The sequence below is a fragment of the Physella acuta genome, unplaced genomic scaffold, assembly GCF_028476545.2.
Source record: "Physella acuta isolate Inbredline_101_S28 unplaced genomic scaffold, ASM2847654v3 ptg001627l, whole genome shotgun sequence".
NCBI classification, from domain to species: Eukaryota; Metazoa; Mollusca; class Gastropoda; family Physidae; genus Physella; species Physella acuta.
The window spans coordinates 313,887-327,601 of NW_026733141.1; the positions used below are offsets into that span (position 1 = coordinate 313,887).

Sequence of the window (13,715 nt, forward strand, 5' to 3'; positions counted from 1 at the left end):
ACAATATTCGCTTTTTGAAAATAAGGTGACGCTTGAATAAGTGTTGTTAAATTATCGCATGTTGTTAATGATCAAATTGAACACACTTAGTCAAAGAAACTATTAAACACGTCTACAATTGTTGATTTGAAAATCGTTTAATGTTAATTAATTCTTAAGAGACATATCGCGAATACATGTTAAATGCAATGTTTAACTAGGTTAAACATTTACATTTTTACAATGAGCTAGAAATTTAAAAAAATTAAAATAATAATAATTAGTAATTTGTTCTCTTTCCAAAGCCTCTTACCGTTTATTCTAATGATTCTATTTAAAATTCCCAATCAACATTCATTTCAACCTAGCACATTTAGAGATAATAAATTTATTATAGAACTCAATAAACGGGACATTTAACTCTCCACGTTACAACAGCAATGTTTTTAATCTTCACGACTACAATAGAAGATGTCTAGCCCTCACCCCACTACCTTTTCCGTACAATTGACTTGTATACACGGGGTAGATTTTAAAAATAAATGACAGAAAATTCACTATTTTACTGAAAGCTCATTTTTTAATCTTTAGACAAACGAACAGTCAAGCCTTGGTCTTGTAAATTGAGTAGAAAAAAATTCTTAGTATTGTGATTTAACTTATTGATCTAACTAAGAATAAAGAAAATTACATTGTTATATAACTTTGCCCTATACCACTTGGCTACCACTGATATGATAATTGTATATATAAAGCCGTAGCGAAATGGTAGCCTTTATCTCTCGTGTTATGTAACACTTACAAAAGCCTTTTAATGAATTAAACTGTAAGTTACATAAGATGTATAGTGTTCTTGCATATTTGTGTTACTGCACTGCTCACATTAAGTCTTGATTCTCGAGACAATATTTACTGCTTTAATTTAGAGATTTCTGTAACACTTAGATCTATTCCAGAGGTTCTGAACCTAGGTTCAATCGAACCCCGGGGGTTCGGTGAGTCAGTCTCAGGGGTATGCAGGAGGTCAAGACACACACCCGACTCATATGATTCATAATCGGATATTTTGTAAGGGTGAACGATAGATTTATTAAGAAGATGTTCGGTGAATGCACATATAAAACTGGTGGTTCGGTACCCCCAAAAAGGTTTAGAACAACACATCTTTTCGATAAATATGTTTTATTTAAAATTTTATAATGCTTTTAATATAATTTTTACAAATTTGTTTCTCAAGTCACGTGACTCCCGTCTTCTGGCACACAGATCTGGCATCTACCAGGCCACAATGGCGAACTTTGAACCCTCAACGTTGGATAACCCTTTGCTCAGGTCCGCTAACTCTCACATCATCTCACCGCAGTTGTCGCCCTTTTTCTTCCCCTACCCACTCGGCCCCTTCTCCACACAGCACCAGATGCTGGTGGGCGGGCATCTCCTGAAGCACCACATCCGGTACCAGCTGCACCAGCAGACCACCTGGAAAAACATCAAGGAGTCCTACGTGGACAAACAGCTGTCGTTTCTCAACTTGGTCGAGTCAGGTCAGATTCTGGACAACACAAACCAATGCGTTGGTCTGTGTAGTACGTCACAGTCTACGTCATCACACAACCCGTTACTTTTTGAGAGGATTCCTTGCCCGTGTGAGTCTATAAAAAACATGACGAGCATGGACTATGTGTTTAATACACGGCCGGTACATACATGGGAGGGATCGGATCCATTTCACACCCACTTGCCTCTAGAGTCAAAATTTTTTCACGATCCGAATTCTGGAAAATTTTTACCCGGGGAATCTTCAAAGACAGTAGGAAGCCTTCATGACAATGCTGGCGTAAAACATAAACGATTTGAAAAACTTCACACAAAACCAGCTTCTTTAGGTTGCTTAGTTCATAGAAGTAGCCCCACGCTATATGATTGTCTTCCCCCACCCACCTCACACAAGCACCACCCCCTACCCACCCCACACACTCACCACCCCACGTCACCCTTACACACTCACAATCCCTCGTCAACCCCACACAATCCCCCTCCCCCGTTTTGGAGAAGATTCCACGAGCCCCACAGTCCGGAACATCAACACGATGACGTGATGGACGCGGCAAGCGACGAGGACACCAACAGTCTACCAGAGGACGTGACCCTGACCTTGCCAAACGGAACCAGCGACGATGAAGACTACGACCCCTGTACCAGTCCAACAAAAGGTCAACCCGGGTCATATGATGACCCCACGTCACATGACGTCACCGCGAGGAAGACCACCCCACCAGCCGTAGCAAAACGGAGAACATTTTACCCAGAGAGTCGTGGGCGTGCTTCAAGCAACCCTGTGTCCACTCTACCACTTGACCAAGATGTGGCACCAGAAGCAGGGCTGGAGACCACTCGCAGAACGCCGCACTTTCCACACGTCAGCAAGCCCAAAGACGTGGGATCGAATCTCGACCTGAAATTCTCGGTCGATCGTATTTTAGGCATCACACCCCAAGTTGGTGAAATTTTATCTACACGCGTACAAGAAAATGAATCGGACTCCGTATTAGATCCTCTATGTAAGTTATGATTGTATGTGACTCTGTATATAAGATCTATCTGTATGTTACGTACGATCTGTTCGTCAATTAAACTTTATTTAAGTTTTGTCTGTATGTAACAGTTTATGTAAGATCTGTTTGTATGTTAAAATTTATCTAAAATCTGTCTGTATGTTACACTTTATTTAAGTTCTCAATGTATGTAGCTCTATATGTAAGGTCTGAATGTATGTCTGAATGTATGTAACACTTTATGCAGTAATCTGTCTAAACGTAACACTTCGCTGTACACGTGAAATATGTCGTATTCTGGTTCATGTCGGAGTATGTAGTCAGCTATTTTTTAACAAAAATTAAAGCTTCAAATCAAGTAGCAACACAAGAAGAAAAAATAATAATATAAAAACAATTTTGAATATTTTGAACTTCATGACCATAAATAAGTTGTGGGTTTCATTACCCCCCCCCCCCCCCCCCTCCTCTACCGCCCCCTTCAACCGTATAGACCAGGGATCTCCAAACTTTTCATTCCGAGGGCCGCATTAACTATCAAATTTCAGTTCGGGGGCCAGTTTCTTCAACAAGTGTGTCTTTGATTTTTCTGGGCAAATTTCCTCAGCCATCACCAACAAACGTTTTTTCCTTGGACAAAAAGATCTCCGCGGGCCGGATAAGAGGACTTCGCGAGCCGCATCCGGCCCTCGGGCCGTAGTTTGGAGACCCCTGGTATAGACAATGTCTTAAACATCACTTTATAGGTTTTAACTTGACTAATCCAGTCAAGAAGTTTCGAGTTTGTTTATTTAAATAAATATACTTCAAATCATCGTACCATATAGAGAATGAAGTTCTTCTGTACTGGTAAGTGTGTTGATTTTAAAATTACAAACTAATTTTGAGCATACATGTAGTATTACGCATGCACCATTTCTTTTGCTAGTAAGACGATTCATGCACAAGAGATGAAAATCCATATTCACCAATGTATTCACATCTCGATATTTTTTTTTCTAAAGCTTCTTAAATATTAAAAACCAGCCGACCCGTGGCGTAGCATACTCCGCTATTTAGATGCTTCATTTTCAACTTTTCAGTAATTCAAAAAATTTGAATTAGACACTACTACTACTGCTGCGGCAATTTGGTTGTCAGGCCTATAACATACTGGTTCAAATACCATCTGTACCAACCACATACATAACATATTGTTTCCAATACCCTCTGTACCAACCACCTACATAACATACTAGTACAAATACCCTCTGTACCAACCACCTACATAACATACTGGTTTAAATACCATCTGTACCAACCACATACATAACATATTGTTTCCAATACCCTCTGTACCAACCACCTACATAACATACTAGTACAAATACCCTCTGTACCAACCACCTACATAACATACTGGTTTAAATACCCTCTGTACCAACCACCTACATAACATACTAGTACAAATACCCTCTGTACCAACCACCTACATACCATACTGGTTCAAATACCATCTGTACCAACCACCTACATAACATACTGGTTCAAATACCCTCTGTACCAACCACCTACATAACATACTGGTTCAAATACCCTCTGTACCAACCACCTACATAACATACTGGTTCAAATACCATCTGTACCAACCACCTACATAACATACTGGTTTAAATACCATCTGTACCAACCACCTACATAACATACTGGTTCAAATACCATCTGTACCAACCACATACATAACATATAGGTTCAAATACCATCTGTACCAACCACATACATACCATACTGGTTCAAATACCATCTGTACCAACCACCTACATAACATACTGGTTCAAATACCATCTGTACCAACCACCTACATAACATACTGGTTCAAATACCATCTGTACCAACCACCTACATAACATACTGGTTCAAATACCATCTGTACCAACCACATACATACCATACTGGTTCAAATACCATCTTTACCAACCACCTACATAACATACTGGTTCAAATACCATCTGTATCAACCACCTACATAACATACTGGTTCAAATACCCTCTGTACCAACCACCTACATAACATACTGGTTCAAATACCATCTGTACCAACCACCTACATAACATACTGGTTCAAATACCATCTGTACCAACCACATACATAACATATAGGTTCAAATACCATCTGTACCAACCACCTACATAACATACTGGTTCAAATACCATCTGTACCAACCATCTACATAACATACGGGTTCAAATACCATCTGTACCAACCACATACATAACATATAGGTTCAAATACCATCTGTACCAACCACATACATACCATACTGGTTCAAATACCATCTGTACCAACCACCTACATAACATACTGGTTCAAATACCATCTGTACCAACCACCTACATAACATACTGGTTCAAATACCATCTGTACCAACCACCTACATAACATACTGGTTCAAATACCATCTGTACCAACCACATACATACCATACTGGTTCAAATACCATCTGTACCAACCACATACATACCATACTGGTTCAAATACCATCTGTACCAACCACCTACATAACATACTGGTTCAAATACCATCTGTACCAACCACATACATACCATACTGGTTCAAATACCATCTGTACCAACCACATACATAACGTATAGGTTCAAATACCAATTGTACCAACAACATGCGTGACATATTGGTTCAAATACCATCTGTACCAACCACATACATAACATATAGGTTCAAATACCATCTGTACCAACCACCTACATAACATACTGGTTCAAATACCATCTGTACCAACCACCTACATAACATACTGGTTCAAATACCATCTGTACCAACCACATACATACCATACTGGTTCAAATACCATCTGTACCAACCACATACATAACGTATAGGTTCAAATACCAATTGTACCAACAACATGCGTGACATATTGGTTCAAATACCATCTGTACCAACCACATACATAACATATAGGTTCAAATACCATCTGTACCAACCACCTACATAACATACTGGTTCAAATACCATCTGTACCAACCACCTACATAACATACTGGTTCAACTACTGCCTATAAAAGCTTATTTATCTGATGGTAATGACACCCCCCACCCCACTCCGCCCACCCCTATCCAAATCAAGCTTCGCCTCTTGTATTTTAACTTAGCTAAATAACCACACATAAAACTGGGCGCTTAACATGATTTTTCTTTTTAAATTTTCAAAATCGGATGACACATCGGTGATGTCATGAAGAAATTAATTAAGACTCGATAAAATATGGAATAATTTATATGGATAAACATCAAAGAAGGATGCCGACACTAGGTCCTCTCATTACAAACTCAGACACACGAAGAAATATTTGCCCGCGGCACCGGATGAAATCATGCGTGTCCACGTGGTTTCTTTCATGTTGAATCTTCATCGCGATAATCATTTAATTTGCTCAGGTTAACCCTCCACCGCCCAGGATTAGCGACCATCTCTACACACGGTGGTGGTATGTGGGGGAATAAGTCTGGATTAGGTCAGATTACAGACGAACATTTCTACCCCTACTAAAACATAGTGGATTTACATAATATATTTGTTAGTCAAAGAAAGAGAGAAAAAAATAGGTAAAAAGGCGAAGTTTTTTTAAGTAATAAAGATTATAGTTAGCTTTAGAGATAAAGGCTTTCGTGTGTACTTCTACACCAGTCATTACTTTAAAAAAGTCTTCATGCAGTTTTTAAATCTTTTAAATCTTTTAATTTGTATTCTTGTAGTTTGGTCATTTACAAATTGTCTTTAGTTATGATCTAACCTTTCATTTTTCCTTTGTGGTTCTGGCAGCAAAAGTGTTAAAAGCTTTCGTCGGTTGCCACAGAAACCGCTATTAGCTCACGGATTGTTAATGACGTCATGTATTTATATTTAGAACACGTGTAGCTGCTAAAATCGAGACTGATATTTTTAATTTTACCAAACTAAAATTCCAGGATTTTTCTTTGAAAATTTAGAATTTTCTATTGAAAGTTAACTGACTGTTAATATAATAAAAGTAACAAAATCGCTGTTTATTCGATTTTCCCTCCACTTCACTCAGTGTCTTTCAGGCAGCACCCCGAGGAAGGGGGGGGGGGGGGCGGTGGAGGAGGGCGCGACTACTACAACGGACGAAGTAAAAAATAGATTAAACAGAAAATATATTCTATAACCAGTGTCCGCCCCCCCCCCCCCCCGGCGAAGAAAAATGTCTAAAAGACTGAACGAAATCCTGATTTCACTGTACCTTTAAAAAACTCTTGTACGTCAATAGTAGACATTCTTTTCCTATTTGATACATAATCTAGCTACAAGTATGTTCATAATCGCTCTGAAAATAAACCGGGAGTGATCTCCCCTAAACTTTCTCGAATATTCTTATATAAAACAACAGGGGATGGGAACTCTGGCTATAGACATGATTTTTAATCCATTTTAAATACTTAAACTTTTAAAAATAGAATAGAATCTTATAGAAAAAAGTATTGCGCAATATTATTAGTACGTTATAAATTTATATGCGTTTTTGAGAAATCGGAAATAGCGTAAATTAGTACTTCCCGTCAACGGAAATTACTCAAAATTTGACAGAACAAAGAGAATTAGATCTTTTACTTACATGTGAAATTTCATTTATCTATCTTAAATAGTACTCAAGTTATAGGCTTTTGAAAAATTCAAAGTACAAAAAGTACCACTTCCGGTTATCGGAAATCGCTCAAAAGTTGATACGGATCTACGATTTTGATAAAATACTTATATATGAAATTTCATCAACCTAGCTGTAACGGTACTCAAGTTATCGTGTTTACACACAGACAGACACACAGACAGACAGACACACAGACATACGGACAGCATTGCAAAGCCCTGTTTTTCAGAATGGATTGCGCATAAAACCTCTTAATTTTGATAAATCTGGATTGATAATTTTTGCCCGATTAAAGTAAGTCCTCTATACTTCGGATGTGATGAAGGACTGAAGTGTAATAAGGTGAAAATTGTTAAAATTTTAAGAGATTTTTTTGCACGATTACAATACTTTCTCTATCCTAATATATAATTCCCCATGTGCGCACTTCTCTCTCTCTCTCTCTCTCTCTCTCTCTCTCTCTCTCTCTCTCTCTCTCTCTCTCTCTCTCTCTCTCTCTCTCTCTCTCTCTGTCTGCAAAATATTTTCGCCGGACATCACGTCAGAAACGGCAGCGATATATGGAGAACTTTATACGGACTTTTGTTGAAAATAATATGTTAGATGTTTTAAATGTATAACCACAATTTTATTTAAAGAAGAAAAATAAAAATTAAAGGCGTATTCGAATGTAGAGAAACAGTATTATTTATGCAACCGGAAAAGCATTAATAGATGTGAAAAAGAACGCATATAACTGTGACGTCACTATTGCTTATACATTAACTAATGACGTCATCTGCCGTGTTTAGAATAAAAAGAAATGAACTATTTCATTCAAATTTGATTTAGATCTACGTACACTATGAAATGTATACAATACAATTTTTCCGGCCTAAATTCATAAAATTTATTTTATTTATTTGGATTCTAGATCTAGATATTCTAGATTCATCTATTCAAATAATACATTTCTATACTAAAGTATTTCAGGCCTTAATTACTTTATTGAAATCTTTATTTATCTATGCCATTTGCTAATCTCTATAATATATAAAGCAAAGTTGTCGGGTGCCCGATAGGGAACTTCCCGGCGCCGCAGGCGCTTCAAATTTGGCAGGATCTTGCCTTGGGGCGACAGAACACGGGGGCCGGTTGGCCGAAAAGTCTACGATGATGGGGTCAAAACTGACCTCAACTGACCGGCGCCTTATATGAGCTATAAATCGAAAAAAAAAATGTCCACGGAGGAACCTCTTCATAACTCCTGAGGTCGTAGACCGACCCTCGGGCGAATTAATTAAGCATTCAAATTCTCAATGTTTTCGAAAGCCTAAGCAAAGCTGGGCAGCATGCCTAGTACTTCGTATAACCGAGAAAGTAAAAATGTATTGCCTACTATAACATAACCCCCCCCCTTCCCCCCCTTCGTAACCAAACCGTGCCCTATTATTTATTACATAAAGCCATCCAGTGCTAGCACGTATTGATTAGACGAAATAGAATAAATCTTTCGTCGGGAAACTTTTCAATAACGCCTTCGGTTATCTAACACGCTCTAATCAGAATAAGACCAATTAGTCTGGTCAACACGTTAATTAATGATACCTTTCAATTACCAGGCGTCGGTAAATAAACAAGATGGCGGCGGAACAAACTGTAAACAAACCGGCACGTGACCGCTCTCCTTCAGACGTGGAATCACAGTGGAGAGAAGCTGAATAAAATATTTTTTGATCCGTTTCTTTAAGCGTTAGGGTTTTTTAAACTTTTTTATTTGTTTGAATGAGCCAGCGTTTGGGTTAGGGTTTGATGGTGGACTAGACCGCATCGATTTGGGTTTGTTGTGTAAACTGAATGTCTGCTAATAGAAGGCAAACAACCACAGCTAACTAGGTGACGTCATATTAATTCACTTGAGTAAACCCTTTGATGGACGCTAAGTATTGAGGACATAAAAACCTTTATTGATAAGATTGTTATTCAATTTTCTAACGGCTTTTTAAACTTTGGTGAAAAAAAGGATAATTTTATAAACTTCTGCGTAATGTTTAACTTAAATTGCATATCCTTTTGAAAAATATATGGTGTAGGCTTACATATTAGAACATATCATTCAAGTTGGTTTTATCTGGAGTAATTGTAAAACGTGTGACTATGACATTTAAGTACCTCTTCTACTATTCATCCCTAAGTCTTTTTTCCAATCCGTTAGTATTTTTTTTTACTGTTTTTCTTAAGTGTTTTTTTTTTATTTTTCTTTATTTGTACCAAAAAGAAACGATGACTGTACAAAACATAACACAGAATTACACAGAGATATTGTGTTCGCCATATACCGCATCAGTATGTTTCTTGACCTCGGTATGTGAAAGGATGGTATGGTCAGCACTAAGCCGGACGCCTTTTATATTTCTGCGTAATTCAGGTATCAATCAGAGCTGACTGGACTACAGTCACAAGTTCAAACCGAGATCCGAACTCTAGACCTTCAGGCTAGCGGCCGAAGCTCTACAACTCGACCACACCGTCCCACAAGAACAGCGTCTAGTCTCCTTTTATAACGCTGGAGTGGTTACATTTTAAAATCGTTCGATAGCTAATTAGTTCCCAAAAGCTAGTTAGTTAACAAATTAATTTAATTATCAGATATTTTATTCCCATTTGACATGTAGCCTAGAAAATCTCATTAAACATGTCGTTCTTTTAGAATCGTTTGCTGCGCTTTTGTTCCAAATATCTTATCATAAGAATCTTAGCAAACTGAAAACGATTCAAGAATAATTGTTTAACCCTTAAACAAGAGATTGTACTTATATCTGTGAGGAAAAAAAAAGAACTAAGTAATGGGGGGGGGGGGGGAAATCTAAATTTAGCTTATGTTTTGATGAGAATTTAAGACATGCACAACAAATGTTAGGGCTGTTTAAAAGCAAAAATTATGAAATTTAAAAAAAATAAAACTTTTTTAATAACAAGCTTTTATGTTACGAGCCGACCCGCTGCGTATCATACGCCGCTATTTAGTTTTTTTTTCTCTACTTTTCAGTAATTTATAATTTGTGAATTCGACAGTACCAATGCTGCCACTAAAAATATTTGCTTAAAAACACTAACCCCCCCCCCCCCCCCCCCCCACGTGAAAGCAGCCTCCTCTTAGTTACCTCCTCTAAGTTTAAAATCGTTTCAAACTAAATTATCTGCCCCTAATAGCCGTCACCAAACCCGTCTCTATGATTGTAAAATGTAAACAGCGTGACCACAGCTCACCAGACAATGCGAGGGGGTGGGGGGTGGGGGGTGGTAGCTTGCAGCTTGTTTTCTAACGGCTCCCAGAAGAGAATTATATATATAGATAATGCACTAAAAAGTAGAAAAAATACTTAAAAAAACTTTTAAAAAAACACGTTTTTCTTGTGGACTAAAAAGTAGAAAATAAATTTTTCTTCCGACCCTAGGGGATCTACCAATGACTGCTCGTAGATTTTGTGCTTCCTCGAGCTGTGCAGGTTCTTGTGATGACTGTTCATACATTTGATGATAAAAAACGTGGGTACGTTTTCGCTTTAATCATAAATCTGCCCGACCCACGTTTTTTGTCATCAAATGTCCCCAAGAAAAACGTGTTTTTTTTAAAAGTTTTTTTTAAGTATTTTATTTTCTCCTTTTTAGTCCGTTGCTACACATGAAAAACGTGGTTTTTAAAAAGTTTTTTATATAGTTTATTTTCTACTTTATCTAATGACTTGATTAATTATGACTTGACTAAGTGTTTTTAAATACATAAAAATTTAGAGGATTTTTTATCAAAATAAAAAGGATCAAAAGGTTTTTGAATGCTTTTAGGTAGTTGGCCCACCGCCCATCCCTCCTCGAACAGATTAACTGTCGATTCTCCACCCACCTTAAGCATTACACTGTAAAACATTTTAAAAAAAAACGTGGTAATAAAAAAAAGAATTGCACACCAAGTGAAACGTTTCTCTTTCAAACCTGACGGTCTATGGAGCAAGTGAAGTAGAGTTCACTTGTTTCTGTGACCTCGGCATATAAAGAGATAGTGTGGTCAGCACTATGCTCAGCCGCCTTTACTTTCCCTAACAGGAGTTAGGTACCCATCAGAGTTGGATGGACTCAGGGACGGTCTACTGACTTGAACTCGGATTCGAACTCGAGACTAACGGGTTAGCAGTCCAGCTCTCTACCGCTAGACCACTCCGTCCCACACAAAGTGAACGCCTAATAAAATGTGTATATTATTAGTACTTTATAAATTTACATGCGTTTTTTGAGAAATCATGTCCTCAATTTGAGTGTACTAGGTGCGTAATTTAATTAAGCTAATTTAGGTCTCTAATTGCTAGTTTTTTTCTGATTGCATCTGAAATTGTTAGGCGAAAATAGCCTACATGCCGAATTTCAGATCTCTAGAGCTATCAGAAGTGGGCTAATTTTCGTTGTCAATTTTAACAACAAACAAACGCGAAGCCGAGTTAATAAAAAAACGTGTTAAAATAACGACACACTACTATTTAAATAGCTATAAAAAGCGCGGGTCACTTTATTATCTATTGGATAACTTTACTAATATTTAGGAAGAGACCCACACTTTTCTTTATAGCTATTTAAATAGTAGTGTGTCGTTTATTTTCTACTTTTTAGTGCATTATAACATAAAAGCTTGTTATTAAGTGTTTTATAATTTTTTTGTCAGTAGGCCTACTTTAAATTTTTAAATTTACAATATAGTTACATGACTAAAAACTATTGCGCACCTAATGAACGTGATAACGCGCGTATAATAGTGCGGAATGGTTGGATAAGACTACCTACTAATTTGGACACAATTTTAATTAATTCATAAAAAATACATTTCTTAGGCATCCAATTAAGTCAAATTAAATGTCAGATTGGATTGTCTTCATGTCTTGACCCACGAGCCAACTTTGAACCGAATCTGTCAGTTAGAAGTGCCCGAAATTTCGCTCGAGCATTTCGATCTCTGAGAACATATAGACAGACTTTTGATTGACAGATTGTCGACAGACAGAGGAAGCAAGTTAAATAAAAACTGGAAAAAGTAGTGAAGTTTGCTATTTTTAGAAATTAGAAGAGCATTAGGGAAAGTATCCTTAAAATCAAAGGCCCTGGTAAACCCGCTTCTTCTCCCACATTCGCCGCAATACATAGATAAGGTAGCATTTTAAAAAATATCGTCAGATGCTAGCTTGTGATATTGCTGTTGACATCTCATGTTTGTTGACATTTCATAATTGTTGACATTTGGCCAGTAGCGTAGCGAGGGGGGGGGGCATATCAAAATCTCGAGGGGGGGGGTGCAAATCGAAAAGTTTGTCCCCGGGCGCCGGGAAGGGTCGCTACGCCTCTGCATTTGGCTGTGATTTCATGTTTATCGACAATGTGGCTGTGATGTCATGTTTGCTGTGTTGCCCTCATGTCACGTTTGTTGGCAGTGTTGTTGTCATGTCATGTTTGTTGACATTAATGCCGTGATGTCATAATCATTGACGTTGTGGCTGGGATCTCACGTTTGTTGACATTGTTGCTATAATGACATTGTTGACATTGTTGCTTTAATGTCATTTTTATTGACATAGTTGCTATGATGTCATGTTTATTGACATTGTTGATGATATGACATATTTATCGACATTGTTGCAGTGATGTCATGTTTGATGACATTGTTGTTGTCATGTCATGTTTCTTGACATTCCAGCAGCTGACGAGGACAAAAAGAGGCGGTGCCGCACCAACTTCTCCTGCCACCAGATGGAGACACTAGAGGCGGCCTTCAGGGCGAGCCACTACCCGGATGTCTTCACCAGGGGGGCGCTGGCAGGGCGCCTCCACCTGACAGAAGCCAGAGTCCAGGTGGGTCAATCACAACCCCCGGAGTCTGGGGTTTAAAAAAATATTTTAGTGTTTTGCGTAAATATAATTTTTTATTTAAAGTTGTACGTTGTTTCTTTACAAAGAGTTTTATAATTTAAAAACAAAAATTATTATTTATGTCTAAAGTTACGAAAATTCCTTTATATTCACAATTATATTCTTTCAGCGTGAAATTAAGCTTCTTAAAATTAATGTAAATTTAATGTAATTAGTTGTTTAATAAATTAAGTGTTTAAATGGAGATAGCGATTTTAAGCAAATGCTGTTCCTTAACTGAAGAATAGCACAGAGTGTTATTATTAATCTAATGCGATTAAATTATGAAGTAAGAAACTAGAACGTGTTAGTTTGCAAGAAATGGCTAATAAAACTAATATAATTCGCTCAACTGTGTTAGCAAAAAAAAAAAAAATTTAAAATAAAAAAAATAACCTAGATGAAACAAGTAATTAAAAAAAGTCTAGTGACAATTTTAGCGCAATTTCCTTATGTTATCTAAAAATAGCTATGTCGTAGCGTAAATCAAGAGCAGGGTTAGTAAAACCATTGGTTAGTTATTAAAACGTTTTTTATTTTTAAAAAATTCAGTATTTTACATGTTTTATTTACAATAGAGTAACATGA

At 37.3% G+C, this 13,715-nt stretch overlaps 1 protein-coding gene across 1 annotated transcript; it reads left to right on the top strand.

The window, feature by feature from the left end:
- Window positions 1-2,031: 2,031 nt before the first annotated feature.
- On the top strand, window positions 2,032-13,070 carry LOC131929430 (homeobox protein ceh-17; the record flags this gene model as incomplete). Its single annotated transcript, XM_059285633.1, is given in 2 exon segments — window positions 2,032-2,540; window positions 12,916-13,070. Coding segments are annotated over 2 exon segments (618 nt in total), but the record flags the coding sequence as incomplete, so codon positions are not given.
- Between the last annotated feature and the right edge of the window lie 645 nt (window positions 13,071-13,715).